Below are 20,891 nucleotides of genomic sequence, written 5' to 3'. Positions count from 1 at the left end.
CTGTATATTGTCTTCCTGCTTATTTAACTTATATGCAGAATTCATCATGAGAAAGGCTGGACTGGATGAATCGTGTAATAAAAAAATTAAGGTCTTATATATATAATAAATGTTCATAAATGTACCAAGCAAGCACATACATAGATATGTAGACCCCATGTCTGGAGCAGCACAGGAAGACCGACCTGAAACCATTTAGACTCCCAAACTGACCAAACGTTTTCTCTGCAAGGAGGGAGGGGTGAGGGAACCTTCCCATTGTCTCAGGAATTGGGAAATCACCATCTCAAAGGTATGACCAGACTACCAGGAAAGGGAATCAGATAAGCCATTATCAGATAACCTGGCAGACAGGAAAAATGACAACATTCAAACCAGTCACACACAGATGCACCCATCTTGCATGCTTGAGTACAGCAACTCCAAGGCATGAGCTAAGTATCGGCAGGGTAGGGGCCACGTGTAGAGCAAGTCCCACACTGAGGTCAAAAACACACACAGAGGCAGTAGGACTTCTTCAGTAATAGTTTACCAATATGGAAAAATATATCGCCCGGCCCTAATCCTCACTGACCACCAGAAATACAGATAAACCCTCACACCTTCTCTATCAAAAGGTACTTTACATCTTAGATTATAATCACATTGTTTGACATTGCCTTCAATATTTCATTACTATACAGTTTTACACATAAATTCCAGAACTTCGCATACACAACATGTGTTAATGACTGATTTCCTGCTGAGTTCATTTCTGTGAAGAAAAGAGTGGACTCCGAGAGGAAGACGTCCCGCACTCCAGACATCAAAATGGGTTCTTCCATGTGAGAGTCCCTGGATTTTCCTTAAACACTCCATTGTAAAAAAGCACTTTTTGCAATCTTTTCATTTAAGCTGCTTCTCCTCTTTGAGTTTGTTGATGCTTTGTAGGGTTTCAACTCCTAAAGTTCTTCCTGTCCGTGACTCTGTTGATTTAGAACTTCCACTAGGACTGAACCTCTATCTACATTCCTGATATTTATAAGGTTTGTCTTTTGTATGAGTTTCTTGACATAAATCAAGGGTTCCACTCTGACTGCAGCTCCTACCACACGCCATACATGTAAACAGTTTCTCCGTCATGTGTCTGCCAATGTTTTCTAAGGTATCCACTCTGACTGAAGCTCTTTCCGCACTACAGGCATTTAAATGGTTTCTCTCCTGTGTGAGTCCGTTGATGTCTTCTAAGGTTTCCATTATCAGTAAAGCTCTTTCCGCACTCTATACATTTATATGGTTTCTGCCCTGTATGAGTCCGTTGATGTGTTCTAAGGTTTCCATTCTGACTGAAGCTCTTTCCGCACTCCAAGCATTTAAATGGTTTCTCCCCTGTGTGAGTCCGTTGATGTCTTCTAAGGTTTCCACTAATACTAAAACTCTTCTCACACTCCATACATTTAAATGGTTTCTCCCCTGTGTGAGTCCGTTGATGTGTTCTAAGGCTCACATTATCACTAAAGCTCTTTCTGCACTCTATACAATTATATGGTTTCTCCCCTGTATGAGTCCGTTGATGTGTTCTAAGGTGTTCATTTTCAGTGAAGCTCTTTCCGCACTCCAGGCATTTAAATGGTTTCTCTCCTGTGTGAGTCCGTTGATGTCTTCTAAGGTGTCCATTATCAGTAAAGCTTTTTCCGCACTCTATACATTTATATGGTTTCTCCCCTGTGTGAGTCCGTTGATGACTTCTAAGGTGTCCATTATCAGTAAAGCTCTTTCCGCACTCTATACATTTATATGGTTTCTCTCCTGTGTGAGTCCGTTGATGTCTTCTAAGGTGTTCATTATCAGAAAAGCTCTTTCCGCACTCTATACATTTATATGGTTTCTCCCCTGTGTGAGTCCGTTGATGTCTTCTAAGGCTTCCATTATCAGTAAAGCTCTTTCTGCACTCTATACATTTATATGGTTTCTCTCCTGTGTGAGTCCATTGATGTCTTCTAAGGCTTCCATTATCACTAAAGCTCTTTCCGCACTCTATACATTTATATGGTTTCTCCCCTGTGTGAATCTGCTGGTGTAATTTAAGGTCTCCATTCTGACTGAAGCTCTTTACGCACTCCAGGCATTTAAAGGGTTTCTCCCCTGTGTGAGTCCGTTGATGTGTTCTAAGTTTTCCAATATCAGTGAAACGTTTCCCACACTCCATACCATTAAATGGTTTCTCCCCTGTTGGAGGTCGTTGATGTGAACTATGTGTGCTCATTCAATGAAGCATAGTCCGCATTTCACACGTTTTAATTTCTATTCCTAATGGGGGGGAAAGGTACCCAATCCCCTGGAGTTTTGACTGTCTTCTCCATCTCCTTCTTCTGAGTGGAAAGAAAGGGAATCCTGTTTTGATTTCAAGGAAGAGAACAAAGGGAAAGAGAACACATCAAGCTCCATTAGCACCTTCTCCTATTTCAACGTCTCCTACATTCCCTCACCTCCTACCCATGTTCCCAACTTTCAGGAAATGAATATGCAATTATGTCAAATGATAGTAATGCATCAGCAACCTTTCCTAATCCTCAATCAATGTTCATGAAGCAGCTTGATTTTTTAAAGAATGATGTGCTGTCTGATCTCGTGCCTGTCTTTTGTCGCAGGACTATCCTAAAATGACACTGAAAAGCAGGATATTCAGGGCAAAATGATAAACTGTACTTAGTGGAATATGTAGTACCTTGGAAATGTAGTATTGATTCACTAATGGTCTGAAGTTGTGTTATTTCTGGGGACATGAATTTATTCCTGTTGTGTCTAAAAGATCATAATCATACGATGTCATGGGGTGTTAGGGGAGCGGTAGTACCATTGGTGGGGGAAATGTCATGCACCTTACGAGGCAATTTCTCCACCATTGGTCCCCACCCTGCACTCAGCTCTCACCTCTGGCTTCCAGAAGCTTTCAGGATGCAATACGGGCCACAATCCCAGGAACAGCTTCAACCGACTGGCTAAACCAGGTGAGGATATCTGATGGGTCTCAAATTCTTGGTGGGTTGGGGAATTCTGCTGCAGGTGAAGAAAGGCCCTGGTGGATGGAGAGGATGAGAACAACAGTGAATCCCACAGTCAAGAAGGCAGATTCTGCCCATTCTGCAGAGGAAAGTGAAGGGCAGATGGGGCTTGTCAACCGGGGAAGGGAGCTCCTTGAGAAGGAAAACTCTGGTCGTAATACTTTGGTGCACTCCTTCGCTTCCTCGTGAGTTATCTTCAGGAGAAGAAAAAGCTATGGAGGAAAACCTACACAAATCCAGAGTGGACTCTCTAAGATGGTTGGATGCTGCCCTGCACACCTCCTTCCAGCCACTCCTGCAGCCAAGCTGGTGCCTAACATACTGCTCTGCTTTCCTTGGGACCATATAAGCCAGGCTGAGAAGGGGGTCTTGTTGTCTAGGCAGCCCAGGACCCCTAAACACACTGTCCAGGCTGGCAGGACTGCTAACACAGCAGTTTCAGGGGGAGCGATGAACTCAGACCTGTGTATCAAAATCTCTCCAATGTGGAATATGTAAAACAGAAGTGCTGTTTATATCATACATCAATTAAAAATTATTCAGAATATTTGTCTTTTGAAGAAAAGATCACCAAGTATCCGATGGCCCCTTCAAAGCTAATGAAAGTCCTGTGCCTGGAGCTTTTGGGGGTGCAGGACCAGTTTTAATGGAGAAATCTGAGGGCTCCCTTGGACAAAAAACAAGGACAGCAGCCAGGAATACCAGAGCAAAACAGCAGCCAGTAGACTTGGTCTTTACTGAAAACTGTCACGACAGGACTCCCACCTGCCCCCAGGTGAAACAAGATGGAAGCCCCGTACAAAAGAAGACCCCAACTTTTATTAGTTACTAATTCCTCAAACTACACCCCTAAAACTACATCACTGATACATCACAAAAAGGAGGGGTTGAGGGAGGAGTTGTGGTGGTAACCTGAGTGTCCTGCCACCTGGCCAGTTCCCCCCTTTCCCCCTCCCCAGGAGTACTTTCCATGTGACAAAGGGGAGTTTGCAGTTTCCTGCCCCCAGAGGGAAGAGCTGATCATCGTCCTTTGCTCCAGTCCATGCTGAATCCACTTCTATATGCAAGTTCTTTGTTACCTTGATTGTCTTCTGTCTGGGACCATCAGGGTTGGCATAAAAACTGGGCAGGGCTCCTGTGGATGTGCTGGTATGCCCAAGGGATTATGGCCACCCTGTATTAAACCTATCCCCTTTGATAGTCCTTTCTTCATGGAGCAAAATAAAAGTGGACCGGTGTACCGTATTTTTCGCTCTATAACATGCACCTGACCATAACACGCACATAGTTTTTAGAGGAGGAAAACAAGAAAAAAAATATCTGAATGAAACAGTGGATGTATCATTTTTGTGCTTCATGCTGTGGCCACAGACATGTGATTTGACGGTGAGTTTGGGTTAGCCCAATGCAAAAATCCTGTTAATCCATGTGGATCTGTGCTTTGTAACCAAGTTTTTGCACCATTGCAGCCCCAAGCAACAGTGGGTGCGTGATTTTTTGGTTTCAGGCTGTAGCCATGGATATTCTATGTGATCTGATGGTGAATTTGGGGTGACCCAATGCAAAGATCCTGAGGATCCATGCTTTGTAACCACATTTTTGTACAATTGCAGCCCCAGGCAACAGTGGGTGCGTGATTTTTTTTGGTGCAGGCTGTAGCCATGGATATGCTATGTGATCTGATGGTGAATTTGGGGTGACCCAATGCAAAGATCCTGAGGATCCATGTGGATCCGTGCTTTGTAACCACTTTTTTGCACCATTGCAGCCCTGTTTTTGCATCAGTTCATTGCTATGTGATCTGATGGTGAATTTGGGGTGACCCAATGCAAAGATCCTGAGGATCCATGTGGATCCGTGCTTTGTAACTACGTTTTTGCACCATTGCAGCCCTGTTTTTGCATCAGATTATTGCTATGTGATCCGATGGTGAATTTGGGGTGACCCAATGCAAAGATCCTGAGGATCCGTGCTTTGTAACCATGTTTTAAGTGGGGAGGGAAGGAAAAACATAGAAGGGGCAAGGAGCACCGAGAGGGGTGTGCGGAGAAACAGCTGGCTAAGAATGCAGTAGAGGAGTTTTACTGGAGGGAGGAAAGGAAGGCAAAAGTTCCCCCACCCACCCACCCACCCACCCACCCAAGCCAGCCAGCTCTCTCTCGCTCTCTCTCTCTCTCCCCCTCCCCACCTGCATGTTGCCTGCGAGTCCCTAGACGCAGCAGCAGCACCAGAGCACAGCACGGAGAGGAATTAGAAGGAAGGACGCTCTGCTTTCCCCTCTGATTGCCTGGAGGGGAGGGGTTTTTACTGCCCCGCTGCTTCCAATTTTTTAAAAGGCAAATTGCAGGAGAAGATGCAGCACTCCGTCACTCTCTCACTCCCTCCAAGCACCCACGCTAGCGAACAAACACAGGCAACCACACACTCACAAAGCACACACACTAGCAAACACACAGTCGCGCTGCAGTGGCCAAACCTCCTAGCAAGCAGTTCCCTGGCTTCTGCTGACCGCAATGAAGACGACCCTCGAAGAAAATGTGTGATGCACTCGGGCCAGTTGGCTCCAGGGACCACACATTCGCTCAATAACACACATGGACATTTCCCCTTACTTTTTAGGAGAAAAAATCTGTGTGCTATAGAGGGGGAAATACGGTAAATCTGATGTACAGTTGATTTACTATAAATTTATAAGAAAAACGTCGTGTATGTTGTGTGTGTCGTGTAAGTACAAACTGAATGACTGGGGAGGGGGGTACCTGGAACAGCAGGAAAGCTTCTTCCACCATTATCCTTCCAATTGGGATTCAGGCCTCATCATGGGACTAAAACAGCACTTGTTGCACTGGATGATGATCTCCGATGTGCTAGAGTCCAAGGGGAAAACTGTTTCCTGGTTCTGCTGGATCTCTAAGCGGCTTTGGAGACCGTCGACCATGGTATCCTTCTGGACCCTCTAGGGGAGCTGGGGGCCCTGCTCTGCAGTGGTTCCCCTCCTTCCTCCTGGGCCTTGTTCAGAAAGTGGTCTTGGGAGAGGAGTGTTCTGACCCCTGGGTGCTCCCTTGTGGGAACAGCAGAGTTGCCGTAAACGATAATCCCACCCACAAACTCTCATTTACACATAGCCTGTCAATTGGGGGGGGGTCACACACCTCACCTGTGCTAATGCTGGCAGTCTTTGGCCTGTATAGGCACACCCTGGGTGTTGAGGCTCCAGCCACGGGGGCTGTCTATCATGAAAATGGGTCCTTTGACTGGGAAGATTCACGCAGCCGCTGTCATTGAATTTTGATGGATTGTATCTCAGCTTGTCTGTCAGTCTGACACTGCCTACAAAAAGTTAGAGGAACAAAAATGCCTTTGAGATGCAACTTCTATATCTATCCTCTGAGCCATTCCATGGACTCGGCACCCCTGTTCCTGACAACAGGTGTACATCTTCTGCATCAAAATAAAAAAATTCCTTCCAGTAGCACCTTAAAGACCAACTAAGTTAGTTCTTGGTATGAGCTTTCGTGTGCATGCACACTTCTTCAGATACACTGAAACAGAAGTTGCCAGATCCTTCTATATAGTGAGAAGGTGGGGAGGGGTGTTACTCAGAAGGGTGGTGGGAATGGGAGATAGGCAGATAGCTGAGAGAGCCTCTTGACGACTCTTAACGACTGTAATAGGTCTTACAGGAAAAGGCAAGGGGTGGGAAGGTGAGAAATGGTTTAGTTATGTATAGTGAGATAAGAATCCAATGTCTTTGTTCAGCCCAGGTCTTTTCATGGTTTTAAGTTTGGTAATGAGTTGCAATTCAGCAGCTTCTCTTTCCAGTCTATTTCTGAAATTCCTTTGTAGTAAAACAGCTACTTTGAGATCTTGTATAGAATGTCCTGGGAGATTGAAGTGTTCTCCTACTGGTTTCTCTGTTCTGTGATTCTTGATGTCAGATTTATGTCCGTTTATTCTTTGGCGTAAGGTTTGGCCTGTTTGTCCAATATAGAGAGCTGAAGGACACTGTTGGCATTTGATGGCATACACCCTGCCCCATGGTCCCCCTTGCCCTCCACCAGACATCTATCAGGTGAAAGAAAAGAGATATTTACATTTCCCTTCTAGGAGCAGAAGTGCGTCAGTAGCCAGAGTGGAACAAGGGGGGAGGAAGTGCAAACAAACATGACCGCCATGTGGCCTGACTTATTCCCCCCCCCAAGAAGGGAAATGGCCGGCATGCGGCCTACAGCTAGAGGGTGGTGGATGGCTATGCCCCCCCCCGCCACCGCAAAACAAAAAGGTTTCCCCCCCCCCGGTCTATCTGGGCACCCGCCCAGAAAGAAAAGCCTCAAAATTGCGGCCTAGCCTGGCGGAGGGGCCATGCCCCTCCCAATCAGGCCAGAACTTACCTTAATCCGGCCGCCAGGACGCGCTCCTGAGGATCCTGATTCTGGAAGGAAGAAAACCAAAAGGGGCTTGGACAAAGGGGTCGGCCTCTTTTCTTTGGCCTTTGCCCCACCCCCAGCCGGCCATCCATTGTCCTCCCTGACCTGTTTCCCAGCCAAGCTCATCACACCCTTTTGTCTTCATCTGGGTTGGTTCTTTCTGGAATGGCTACCTGTCTGGCACTCAGGTATCAGGATGCCAGGGATTATCCCTCAGGCAGAGGGGCTGCTGAGGAGCTGAGCTCACATGTCTATAGGAATTTCTGAAGTTTCCCCAGTGAGTCAGTACATAGAGACATTTATCAGTGAATTCTTACATTTCGTATTGTGCAGCAGAGGTCCTTTGAATAGATACGAAGAAACTGTGATGAAGTGTTTTGTGGGAAGAAATCACAAAAGTGATGGTGCTGATTTTGGTGGTGGGCTGCATGTGCATGATATCTGCTGGAGGGGCAACCACCCCCAACCTATACATAGATTCCTGCAACAGTCTGGACAGGGCAGGGGCTGATGGGGTGGGAAGATGATAGAGGTTGCAGGAAGGAAGGGGTGGGGGGGATGGGACCCCCACTTTCTAGAGATCCCTCTGGCTGCCTTGAAGGGGTGGCCGATTCCTGGGTGGGAGGGAGAAGCCAAGGCGGCCCCTCCAGAGAATCCCCGCGGGCCCCATCACGGAGACGTCTCCCCAAAGACTGGTCTACCTATCTCTCCCCCCGCCCATTGCTGCCCTTCCCTGCCCCAGGGATGCTCCCCCTCTCCACTTCATTGACTCCATCCATCTCTCGCAGAGTCTCCCCTGCACCCAGAGGCCCCCCTTGGCGCGGCTCACCCCTCGCCCTGCGCCCCCCCATCTCTCCATCCGGAGGACCCCACCCCCAAGACGAGCAGAGGAAGCACAGAGGGGTCTATCCAGGCGTCCCTCACACCCCTTAACCCTTTAATGCCCACCTCTCTCCACGTGGAACCCACAGAGTCCTGTAGCAAACTGCATTTTTCAGTTATTGGTGGACCTTCCTGCTAAATGAAAAGCATAGGCCACTATTGAGAAAATATTTCTTCCAAGGTGCTAGAATACCACAAGTAACTGAGCAACAAAATATTAATTTTACGTGATATCCTATGTCTATGTGCACTGTTACACTGTTATATTTCTATGCAAATATCCTTAAGAAGCATGACATCCAAGTCCCTTTCAGGTTCACATGGACACACGCATCTGGGACGGAGAATAGCAGGTTAATATTTACCACCTTAAATTGTGCGGAGAAAAGGATTGCAAAGTAGCCACCTTTGCAATCTTATTTCCGAACGGGGGAACTGTAGCAGGAGACCCCCCCCCCAATCATTCAGTTTGTACAAACTTCACACACACTCTCACTCATACACTACATACGCTGCGCTTCTGTTATAAATTCATAGAAAATCAACCATACATCGGATTTGCACTGTTCCACTTTTATTTTACTCCATGAAGGAAGGACTACAAAATGGGGAAGGTTTGATACAGGCCAGCCATAATCCCTTGAGCATCCCAGCACATCCACAGGAGCCCTGCCCAGTTGCTATGCCGACCCTGATGGTCCTATACAGAAGACTATCAAGATCACAAAGAACTTGCATATGGGAGTGGATTCAGCATGGACTGGAACAAAGGACAATGATCAGATCTTCCCTCTGGGGGCAGGAAACTGCAGACTCCCCTCTGTCACCTGGAAAGTAATCATGGGGAGGGGGAAAGGGGGAACCAGCCAGGTGACAGGACACTCAGGTTACCTGATCTACAGGGTGGCAATTTCAAAAGTTTTTATAAGGCCTTGCACACAATTTTTCAGAGTCCTTCCTCTCTCCTGCAAGTGAGGGGAGCACCCTGTTGCAACAGATCAATGAAGGCCAAGCCTACAGGCTGCTGTTTTGCTCCAAGTTATCCTGGTTGGTGTCTTTGTTTTTGTCCAAGGGAGCCCTCGGATTTTTCCGTTAACAGTCCCAGGGATGCCTGCGCGGGGAAATGGGGCGAGGGGGCTTCGTTGGGATCCCCTGGGTGGGCTTCCTAAGGGTCCAAGGAAAACCCCCTTCGCAGCATGCGTGCAGGGATCCAGATCCACAACAGGCGCTTTGGGGAGCTTGAGGGGGTCTCTGGATCCTTCTGTCACCTCCCCCTGAGACCCCTTTACCTCTTTGTCCTCGCTCGTGATTCTCCTTTCCTTTCCTGCAACATCAATGTTTTTTTGGGGGGGTCCCTTGCCGCCCCTCCTCCCCTTTCCGAGAGCATGCGCCCCTAGAGCTACGGCACAGAGCAGCAATCCGGCGCAGAAGCTCCACTTGTGGGATAAGCAGGCAGTTTGGGAAGGGGCTCTTCCCCCCTTCCCATTCCCGGAACAGATGTCGGATGGCGAGGAGGAGGAGGTGCAATGTATGGGGGCGGGGTGAGAGAAGGGTGTGCCGGGAGGGGAGGAATTGAGTGGGGGAAGGAGAGGAAGGTTTCCCCCCTCCCTTCTTCCTTCTGGGGATCAGGAGAGCGGGAGAGGGGCGGATCCCGGCAACCCACTTGCAAAGTGGGGTCTCCCACCCCAAAATGTTTACATTGCAAAATCCACCCCACGCCACGAGATTAGATCTGCCCGTGTTTTAGGTACTGGTGCACATTGAGCAGCGGCTTGGACTCTGTGACTCCTGTGTTAAGGGGGAAAATGGGGCTTTGGCTTTTGCACACATGCCCCCCCCCCGACACCCAGGTAAAATTCATGCAGGGAGTGAAGCAGCCCAGAACTAAAGTGCGTTGGAATTTGTACATCCTCAGATAGGTTTTTTCACCTCCTCCTTCCTTGCAGAGAAACATTTGGTCAGCTGGGGAGTCAAAAGGATTTCAGGACTGTCTTCCTGTGCTTCTTCGGACATGTGGTTTATATATTTATGTACGTGTTTGCTTGGTACATTTATGAACATTTATTATATATCTAAGACCTTAAAATTCTTGTAACAGAAACCACCCCCACCCCCACCCCCAGGCAACAATGGGCTCCCATCTCTGGGTATGTCTATGTATTTTATTGTCTCTATCTCTTTTTGTGTGCTTTGCATTGAGACTTGTGTTTCCAGCTCAGCCAAGGGAGCTGGGGCTGGAGGGCCATCTGTGTGTGTGAGTCTGTGTCTCTGTGTGTGAGAGAGTGAGTGTGGGGACCCCACCCCCATGCAACAACAGGCTCCCAGCTCTGTGTATGTCCTTGTATTTTATTGTCTCTATCTTGGCCAAGGGGGCTGAGGCTGTGAGGAAACAGGAGATTTCTCACTTTGTGTTTTCCTTGAAGGCTCCTGCAACATGTTGGAAGGGCAGGGAGTCCCCCTTGTGTAACAACTTAAGCACGAGCTCATAATGGGGGGGCGGGGTTCCCCACACTCACAGGAGGAATGGACTCCGTTACAAGGCATGGTGAACAATTTTGGCAAATTCGAATGCTAAATACGGTGGAGTGATGAACCCCAAACGACTGAGAATTCCCTGCGAACAGGGACCTGGACCTAACTGTTAGGGGAAACATCTAGGTGTGAGGCTGCTCAGTCCCCCAGCTGGTCGGGCAGAGCCCGCGGGTCCCTGCGGAATAAAGGAAGGAGTCCAGCCAACCGGAGCAAACAGCTATAGACCAAAGTTTATTGAGCAATAGGTTCAAAGAGCAAATTTGAACCCCGAGGATGGGGTGACAAAGACTTTTTAAACTTTCCCACCATATCCCAGAATACAGTTCATACAGCATCATTGCTACATCACTGACATGTCACAAAAGGGGAGGGGTTAACCTTGGCAAACATGTCCAGACAAGTCCTTGGTACAAGATTAGCATAAGCAGACATGGCAGGGCAAGACTCAGGTATAAGACTAGCATAGACAAATATGTCTAGGATATAGAGAGCCAGTGTGGTGTAGTGGTTAAGAGCGGTAGTCTCGTAATCTGGGGAACCGGGTTCGCTTCCCCACTCCTCCACATGCAGCTGTTGGGTGACCTTGGGCCAGTCACACTTCTCTGAAGTCTCTCAGCCCCACTCACCCCACAGAGTGTTTGTTGTGGGGGAGGAAGGGAAAGGAGAATGTTAGCCGCTTGGAGACTCCTGAAGGGAGTGAAAGGCGGGATATCAAGTCCAAACTCTTCTTCTTTTTCTTCTTCTTAAGTACCACCACCCAAAAGTACAATAGAAGTTCCTTTGCATGTCTGGAGCCTGAGGCGAGTCAGGTGATGAGATTTGGCTTCCTTTGGCTAACAATGAGCCCAGCAATTGTCACCTCTGGGAACGTCCTGGAGTCCTTTTGCAAGGGGAAAATAGCTTTGGAATGGAGGAAACTGGGAAAGGAGATGATTTGATATTATTTTTAAAGCTAGGTAACTTCCCTGAGCTGTCAAGTTGAAAGGATACATTCAGGCATAATATTTGTAATATTAAACTTTAAAGATATAACTGTTGGGATACTGCCAGGGAGAAAAAGCCCATCATGGCCCCCACGTCGCCTCCGGACGATCCATGGATCTCCCGTAGATACAGTATCAGCAATTAGCGACACGAGCTCCAGAAAATAGCTTGCCACATTCCAGAGCTGATGCACGCTCTATCAGCAGAAATCCGCACAGCGAAAGATGCACGCAGGAGAGCATTATTTAGAAGTTTATTCAGCGTTGGTCAGAACAAAGGAAAAAACATGACTGCCTGCTTGCGTGTTCAGGCATAGAGAGAGAACAGCTCTATCAAAACAGAAACATCCTGTGAACAGGAAATACGCAGACTCTGTGACTCACAAAGCCTGCTCCCTTTTAAGGTGGAACGGAAATATCCTAACATCCTCCCCCTTTCCGTGTAACCTTTAGTACCTGTGGTTCAACCCAATTGCAACCTCTGTACGTAAACCTTACGTTATTCTCTGTTAACAACCTTAGACAACAGATCAGCAGGAATTTCATTTCCTGCCATGTAGGACACCTATAGAATCATAAAATCATAGAATCATAGAGTTGGAGGAGACCACAAGGGCCATCGAGTCCAACCCCCTGCCAAGCAGGAAACACCATCAGAGCACTCCTGATATATGGTTGTCAAGCCTCTGCTTAAAGACCTCCAAAGAAGGAGACTCCACCACACTCCTTGGCAGCAAATTCCACTGTCAAACAGCTCTTACTGTCAGGAAGTTCTTCCTAATGTTTAGGTGGAATCTTCTTTCTTGTAGTTTGGATCCATTGCTCCATGTCCGCTTCTCTGGAGCAGCAGAAAACAACCTTTCTCCCTCCTCTATGTGACATCCTTTTATATATTTGAACATGGCTATCATATCACCCCTTAACCTCCTCTTCTCCAGGCTAAACATGCCCAGCTCCCTTAGCCGTTCCTCATAAGGCATCGTTTCCAGACCTTTGACCATTTTGGTTGCCCTCCTCTGGACACGTTCCAGTTTGTCCGTGTCCTTCTTGAACTGTGGTGCCCAGAACTGGACACAGTCCTCCAGGTGAGGTCTGACCAGAGCAGAATACAATGTCACTACGCGGAAAGAGGCCTACATCACACTTATACCGAAGACAGAGACGGAAAAGACTCAACTTAAAAACTACCGCCCTATTTCGTTATTAAATGTGGATTACAAAATTTTTGCTGACATTTTAGCAAAAAGGCTGAAAATAGTTTTGATGGAGGAGATTCACAGAGACCAAGCAGGCTTTCTCCCAAGAAGACATTTATCAGATAATGTAAGGAATATAGTTGATATTTTGGAAAAGCTGGAAGTGAACATAAACACTAAAGCAATTTTGATATTTGTGGATGCTGAGAAAGCCTTTGACAATATTTCTTGGAGTTTTATGATGAAGAATCTCCGGGGGATGGGGGTAGGCCAAGGGTTTGAAAACGGTATAGGTGCGATATACTCTGAACAAGAAGCAAAACTTATTGTAAATAATGTGGTTACGAAAGAATTTAAGATAGAAAAAGGGACACGTCAGGGATGCCCAATCTCTCCACTACTTTTTATATCAGTCCTGGAGGTTTTGCTGAACATGATTAGAAGGGACCAGTTGGTTAAAGGAGTGCAGGTCGGAGCCAAACAGTACAAACTGACAGCATTTGTAGATGATTTGGTACTTACTTTACAAGAGCCTGAATCTAGTACAAAAAGGGTTTTGGAACTAATTCAAGAGTTTGGTCAAGTAGCAGGATTTAAATTGAATAAGTCTAAAATGAAGGTATTGGAGAAAAATTTAACATCATTTGAAAAAGAAAGGTTTCAGAATGAGACAGGGTTAACTGTGGTTAAGAAAGTGAAATATTTGGGGATAAATATGACAGCAAAAATTTGAACTTATTTAAAGACAACTATGAGAAATCTTGGACAGAAGTGAAAAAAGATCTAGAAATTTGGTCAAATATGATGCTTTCCTTGTTGGGTCGAATTGCGGTTATAAAGATGAATGTATTGCCTAGAATGTTGTTTTTGTTTCAAACATTGCAAATATTGGACAAGATGGATTGTTTCAAGAAGTGGCAGAAAGATATTTCTAAATTTGTCTGGCAGGGCAAGAAGCCCAGAATAAAATTTAAGATATTAACTGATACAAAGGAAAGGGGCGGATTTGCCCTGCCAGACCTTAATCTTTACTATGAATCAGCAGCTTTCTGCTGGTTGAAAGACTGGCTACTTCTTGAGAACACTGACATTTTGGATTTAGAAGGTTTTAACAATATTTTTGGGTGGCATGCATATCTGTGGTACGACAAGGCCAAAGCTCATAAGGGTTTTAAAAACCATATTGTCAGGAAAGCACTATATAATGTCTGGATTAGATACAAAGACTTGTCGGAAAGTAAAACTCCAAGGTGGTTGTCACCAATGGAGGCAAAAGCTGTTAAAAAACTTAATATGGAGGCTAAATGGCCGAGATATTGGGAAATTTTGGAACAAGAAGGGGACAGATTGAAATTGCAAAGTTTTGAGAAATTAAAAGGAAAAGTGAGAGATTGGCTTCATTACTATCAAATAATGGAGGTTTTTAAGATGGACAGGAAAATTGGCTTCCAGGTGGAAAAATCAAAATTGGAGACTGAACTGTTAGAATCCAGTACTAAGAACCTGTCAAGAATGTATAACTTGCTGTTGAAATGGAATATACAAGATGAAATGGTTAAATCTGCAATGATTAAGTGGGCACAGGATATTGGTCATAACATTATGTTTGCTGACTGGGAAAAGTTGTGGACCACCGGGATGAAATTTACGGCATGTAATGCCTTAAGAGAAAATATTATGAAAATGATTTATAGGTGGTACATGACCCCAGTCAAGCTTGCAAAAATTTATCATTTGCCTGATAATAAATGTTGGAAATGTAAAGAAAATGAAGGCACATTCTTTCACCTTTGGTGGTCGTGCCCAAAGATTAAGGCGTTCTGGGAAATGATCTATAATAAATTGAAAAAAGTATTTAAATATACGTTCCTGAAGAAACCAGAGGCCTTTCTCTTGGGTATTGTCGGCCAAGAGGTGTTAAAGAAGGACAGAACATTTTTTATGTATGCTACAACAGCAGCAAGAATACTCATCGCAAAGTATTGGAAGACACAAGATCTACCCACCTTGGAAGAATGGCAGATGAAGGTGATAGACTATATGGGTCTGGCAGAGATGACGAGCAGAATCCGAAACCAGGGAAGAGAAACAGCGGAAGAAGATTGGGAAAAATTTAAGGACTATTTAAAGAAATATTGTAAAATTAAGGTAAAGGTAAAGGTACCCCTGCCCGTACGGGCCAGTCTTGCCAGACTCTAGGGTTGTGCGCTCATCTCACTCTATAGGCCGGGAGCCAGTGCTGTCCGCAGACACTTCCGGGTCACGTGGCCAGCGTGACATCGCTGCTCTGGCGAGCCAGCGCAGCACACGGAACACCGTTTACCTTCCCGCTAGTAAGCGGTCCCTATTTATCTACTTGCACCCGAAGGTGCTTTCGAACTGCTAGGTTAGCAGGCGCTGGGACTGAACGACAGGAGCGCACCCCGCCGCAGGGATTCGAACCGCCGTCCTTTCGATCGGCAAGTCCTAGGTGCTGAGGCTTTAACCCACAGCGCCACCTGCGTCCCTATTGTAAAATTAATGAATGTTAAAATGACGTTGGATTAGAAAATATGTGGTTATTAGCTGTAACGGTCAAGTTAAAGAAAATAAGTAACATTAAAATCAAGTTAAAAGTAAGGGAAGGATTTGCTGAAAAATTTAGTCAGAAATTGGGATACAGAAAGGGGAGGTATGAGGAAGTCGGGAAAGTAAGTTATAAGAAATTAAGGGTTGAAATTATATGGGTTTTTTCTTTTTATATTGTTTTTTTGTTTATGTTATTGTTTTTGTTTTGTCTTTGCTGTGATAAAAACTTTTGAAACGTTAATAAAAAATTTATTAAAAAAAACAGAATACAATGGCACTATTACTTCCCTTGATCTAGATGCTATACTCCTATTGATGCAGCCCAGAATTGCATTGGCTTTTTTAGCTGCCACGTCACACTGTTGGCTCAACCAACTGTTTGTGGTCAACCAAGACTCCTAGATCCTTTTCACATGTACTGCTCTCAAGCCAGGTGTCACCCATCTTGTATTTCTGCCTCTCATTTTTTTTGCCCAAGTGCAATACTTTACATTTCTCCCTGAATGAGTCCTTTCTGAATACACTCTCTTGCATGATGTAACTTAATCTGCAAGTACTTGGTTCTTTGCTTGCAACTCTCTGAGTTCAGCAAAGCCAAACAGGATCTATTGTCTTGATACACTTGTATAGGACATTTTACAGAAACTCTGATGTCCTTAAACAGTTGCATCAACCATTCACAATCCATGAGTGAAAATGGCAGAGCATTGAGTTCTGCTTCACAGGAACTTAGGCTTCCTGTCGTCTGCTTCTTGCACAGCCAGTCAAACAGACAGTGGTTATACTTGTAGCACACTCCAGAAGTGCTTGTACCATCCGTGGTGTCACTTCCAAGACTAGCATCTGCAAAGATTTCAAGACCTCCAGTCTTCTGACTGGTGAACCTCAGCCTGTAGTGCATAGTCCCTTTCAAATATGCGCTTCAGAGCTTTCCAATCCTGAACAGTAGGATTGTCTCCTAAGCAGGTTAGTGCTTACAGATATGTCAGGTCTTGAGCATCTAGCCATATAATTCAACTTGCCTAGAATGCATCTGTACAGCGTTGTGTCAGAAAACGCTTCAGCAGTACTATCTACCTGGTAACCTGTCACCATTGGTGTGTCTGCTGGGTTTGCATCAACCAAATTCAACCTGGTTAATACATCAGCAATTTTCTGTGTTTGCTGTACCAGAAAATTACCTGCTTGGTCCCTCTCCACCTGCAGAGAAAGATAGTTGGATACCTCACCAAGATCCTTCATGTCAAAGTGCTCTTTCAGCTGAGCTAGGGTGCTTTGGTACAAAGCCTGATTCTTCCAAAACATCAGAAGATCATCAACAAAACATAAACAATACTATCTTCCCCAAACCCCAGAATAAGCAGAAGCTCTGGGGTTGCCCCATGGGGTTCATGAGGGAAGATGGGCCCGTCAGGAGACTTCCGTGGTACCTGCAGCCCCTCCTTCCCCCTCTTGCAATAAGGCTTGGGGGAAATCTCCCATTAAATTACAGCATTTTAAGTTTTCTTCAGAACATGTAGGAGGCAGGTAGAAGTTCTAATGAAGAAGCAGTATTCAGAGATCATGTGGTGGTGGTGGTGAGAGAGTTTGGTGCAAAAGCAAGTCACACACAGATGCACCCATCTTGCATGCTTGAGTACAGCAACTGCAGGGCATGAGCCAAGTATTGGCAGGGTAGGGGCCATGTGTAGAGCAATTCCCACGCTGAGCTCAAAAACACACACAGAGGCAGTAGGAGTTTTTCAGTAATAGTTTACTGAGTTTTCAAAGCATACAGTTCTCCCTGGGCCCCCAGTGATACACAAAACTTTGCTTCTGAGAGCAAATCCAGTTTCAGCCATAAAGAAATACAGCACACAGGATATCTAAGTCAGGCACACAAACCGGCAGAAGAGAGCAAGGGAGGAAAGAGGCTGGAAGGACACAGGGCAATGGAGGTGTGTTTCCCTTCATGTGGTTTTGCAGGGAAGTCAGCAACTCGGCATCTGCTGGGGCTTCACGAAGCAAAGCTTTCTGCCGGCTGCTTCCAGGCAAATGAGCATCCCAGACACTGTGATCTGTGGGGTGTTGCCATATCAATTGTTTTTGAAAGGTTATCATGATGTGGTCTAGAAACCAATATGGAAAAATATATCGCCCGGCCCTAATCCTCACTGACCACCAGAAACCCAAATAAACCCTCACCCCTTCTCTATCAAAAGGTACTTTACATCTTAGATTATAATCACATTGTTTGACACTGCCTTCAATATTTCATTACTATACAGTTTTACACATAAATTCCAGAACTTTGCATACACAACATGTGTTAATGACTGATTTCCTGCTGAGTTCATTTCTGTGAAGAAAAGAGTGGACTCCGAGAGGAAGACGTCCCGCACTCCAGACATCAAAATGGGTTCTTCCATGTGAGAGTCCTTGGATGTTCCTTAAACACTCCATTGTAAATAAAGCACTTTTTGTACTCTTTTCATTTAAACTGCTTCTCCTCTTTGAGTTTGTTGATGGTTTGTAGAGTTTCAACTCCTAAAGTTCTTCCTGTCCATGAGTCTGTTGATTTAGAACTTCCACTAGGACTGAACCTCTATCTACTTTCCTGATATTTATAAGGTTTGTGTTTTGTGTGAGTTTCTTGACATAAATCAAGGGTTCCACTCTGACTGCAGCTCCTACCACACGCCACCTGCGTCCCTGTTCCTTAAATACTCCATTATAGATAAAGCATTTTTTGCAGTCTTTTCATTTAAACTGCTTATGCTCTCTGAGTTTGTTGATGGTCTGAAGGGTTTCAACTCCTAAACTTCTTCATGTTGATTTTGAACTTCCACTAAGAGTGAACCTCTATCTACTTTCCTGATATTTATATGGTTTGTCTTTTGTGTGAGTTTGTTGACATAAATCAAGGGTTCCACTCTGACTGAAGCTCCTTCCAGAGTCCATAAATTTACATGGTTTCTCCCCTGTGTGTCTGCTGATGTTTTCTAAGATTTCCATTCTGACTGAAGCTCTTTCCACACTCCATACATTTAAATGGTTTCTCCCCTGTGTGAGTCCATTGATGTGTTCTAAGTTTTCCATTCTGACTGAAGCTCTTTCCACACTCGATACATTTAAATGGTTTCTCCCCTGTGTGAGTCCGTTGATGGATTCTAAGGTCTCCACTCTGATTGAAGCTCTTTCCACACTCCATGCATTTATATGATTTCTCCCCTGTGTGAGTCCGTTGATGTGTTCTAAGATATCCTCTGTTACTAAAGCTCTTTCCACACTCAATACATTTATATGGTTTCTCCCCTGTGTGAGTCCGTTGATGTAGTCTAAGGCTTCCATTGTTACTAAAGCTCTTTCCACACTCAATACATTTATATGGTTTCTCCCCTGTGTGAGTCTGTTGATGTAGTCTAAGGCTTCCACTATGACTAAAGCTCTTTCCACACTCGATACATTGATATGGTTTCTCCCCTGTGTGAGTCCGTTGATGTGTTCTAAGATATCCTCTGTCCCTAAATCTCTTTCCACACACAATACACTTATATGGTTTCTCCCCTGTATGAGTCTGTTGATGACTTCTAAGGTTTCCATTATTACTAAAGCTCTTTCCGCACTCCATACATTTATATGGTTTCTCCCCTGTGTGAATCCGCTGGTGTAATTTAAGGATTCCATTCCGACTGAAGCTCTTTCCGCACTCTATACATTTATATGGTTTCTCCCCTGTGTGAGTCCGTTGATGACTTCTAAGGTCTCCATTCTGACTGAAGCTCTTTCCGCACTCCATACATTTATATGGTTTCTCCCCTGTGTGAGTCCGTTGATGACTTCTAAGGTTTCCATTATCACTAAAGCTCTTTCCGCACTCCATACATTTATATGGTTTCTCCCCTGTGTGAATCCGCTGGTGTAATTTAAGGATTCCATTCCGACTGAAGCTCTTTCCGCACTCTATACATTTATATGGTTTCTCCCCTGTGTGAGTCCGTTGATGACTTCTAAGGTGTCCATTATCACTAAAGCTCTTTCCGCACTCTATACATTTATATGGTTTCTCCCCTGTGTGAGTCCGTTGATGACTTCTAAGGCTTCCATTATCACTAAAGCCCTTTCCGCACTGTATACATTTAAATGGTTTCTCCCCTGTATGAGTCCGTTGATGTGTTCTAAGGTGTCCATTATGACTGTAGCTCTTTCCGCACTCTATACATTTATATGGTTTCTCCCCTGTGTGAGTCCGTTGATGACTTCTAAGGTTTCCATTATCACTAAAGCTCTTTCCGCACTCCATACATTTATATGGTTTCTCCCCTGTGTGAATCCGCTGGTGTAATTTAAGGATTCCATTCCGACTGAAGCTCTTTCCGCACTCTATACATTTATATGGTTTCTCCCCTGTATGAGTCCGTTGATGACTTCTAAGGCTTCCACTAATACTAAAACTCTTCTCACACTCCAGGCATTTAAATGGTTTCTCCCCTGTGTGAGTCTGTTGATGTGTTCTAAGTTTTCCAATATCAGTGAAACGTTTCCCACACTCCATACCATTAAATGTTTTCTCCCCTGTTGGAGGTCGTTGATGTGAACTATGTGTGCTCATTCAATGATGCATTGTCCGCATTTCACACATTTTAATTTCTATTCCTAATGGGTGGGACAGGTACCCAATCCTCTAGAGTTTTGACTGTCTTCTCCCTCTCCTTCTTCAGAGTGGGAAGAAAGGGAATCCTGTTTTGATTTCAAGGAAGTGAACAAAGGGAAAGAGAACACATCAAGCTCCATTAGCACCTTCTCCTATTTCAACGTCTCCTACATTCCCTCACCTCCTACCCATGTTCCCAACTTTCAGGAAATGAAATTGCCATGTCAAATGATAGTAATGCACCAGCAACCTTTCCTAATCCTCAACCAATGTTCATAAAGCAGCTTGATTTTTTTAAAGAACGATGTGCTGTCTGATCTCGTGCCCGTCTTTTGACACAGGACTATCCTAAAATGACACTGAAAAGCAGGATATTCTAGGGAAAATGATAAACTGTACTTAGTGGAATATGTAGTACCTTGGAAATATAGTATTGATTCACTAATGGCCTGAAGTTGTGTTATTTCTGGGGACATGAATTTATTCCTGTTCTGTCTTAAAGATCATAATCATACGATGTCATGGGGTGTTAGGGAAGCGGTAGTACCTTTGGCGGGGGAAATGTCATGCACCTTATGGGGTAATTTATCCACCATTGGTCCCCAGCTTGCACTCAGCTCTCACCT

The 20,891-nt window shown here is 45.1% G+C and overlaps 1 protein-coding gene across 1 annotated transcript; it reads right to left on the bottom strand.

The window, feature by feature from the left end:
• Nucleotides 1-655: 655 nt before the first annotated feature.
• LOC309541386 (uncharacterized protein) lies at nt 656-20,837 on the bottom strand. The gene is made up of 2 exons (XM_082239216.1): nt 20,813-20,837; nt 656-2,373 (listed from the first exon to the last, which is right to left on the bottom strand). The coding sequence occupies exon 2, from the start codon at nt 2,243-2,245 to the stop codon at nt 1,175-1,177; it is 1,071 nt and encodes a 356-aa protein (XP_082095342.1). The 5' UTR covers nt 2,246-2,373; nt 20,813-20,837; the 3' UTR covers nt 656-1,174.
• Between the last annotated feature and the right edge of the window lie 54 nt (nt 20,838-20,891).

This window comes from Podarcis vaucheri (assembly GCF_965113315.1).
Source record: "Podarcis vaucheri genome assembly, chromosome: 10".
In the NCBI taxonomy this organism is placed as follows: Eukaryota; Metazoa; Chordata; class Lepidosauria; order Squamata; family Lacertidae; genus Podarcis; species Podarcis vaucheri.
This window is presented reverse-complemented; position numbering and strand designations above follow the sequence as displayed.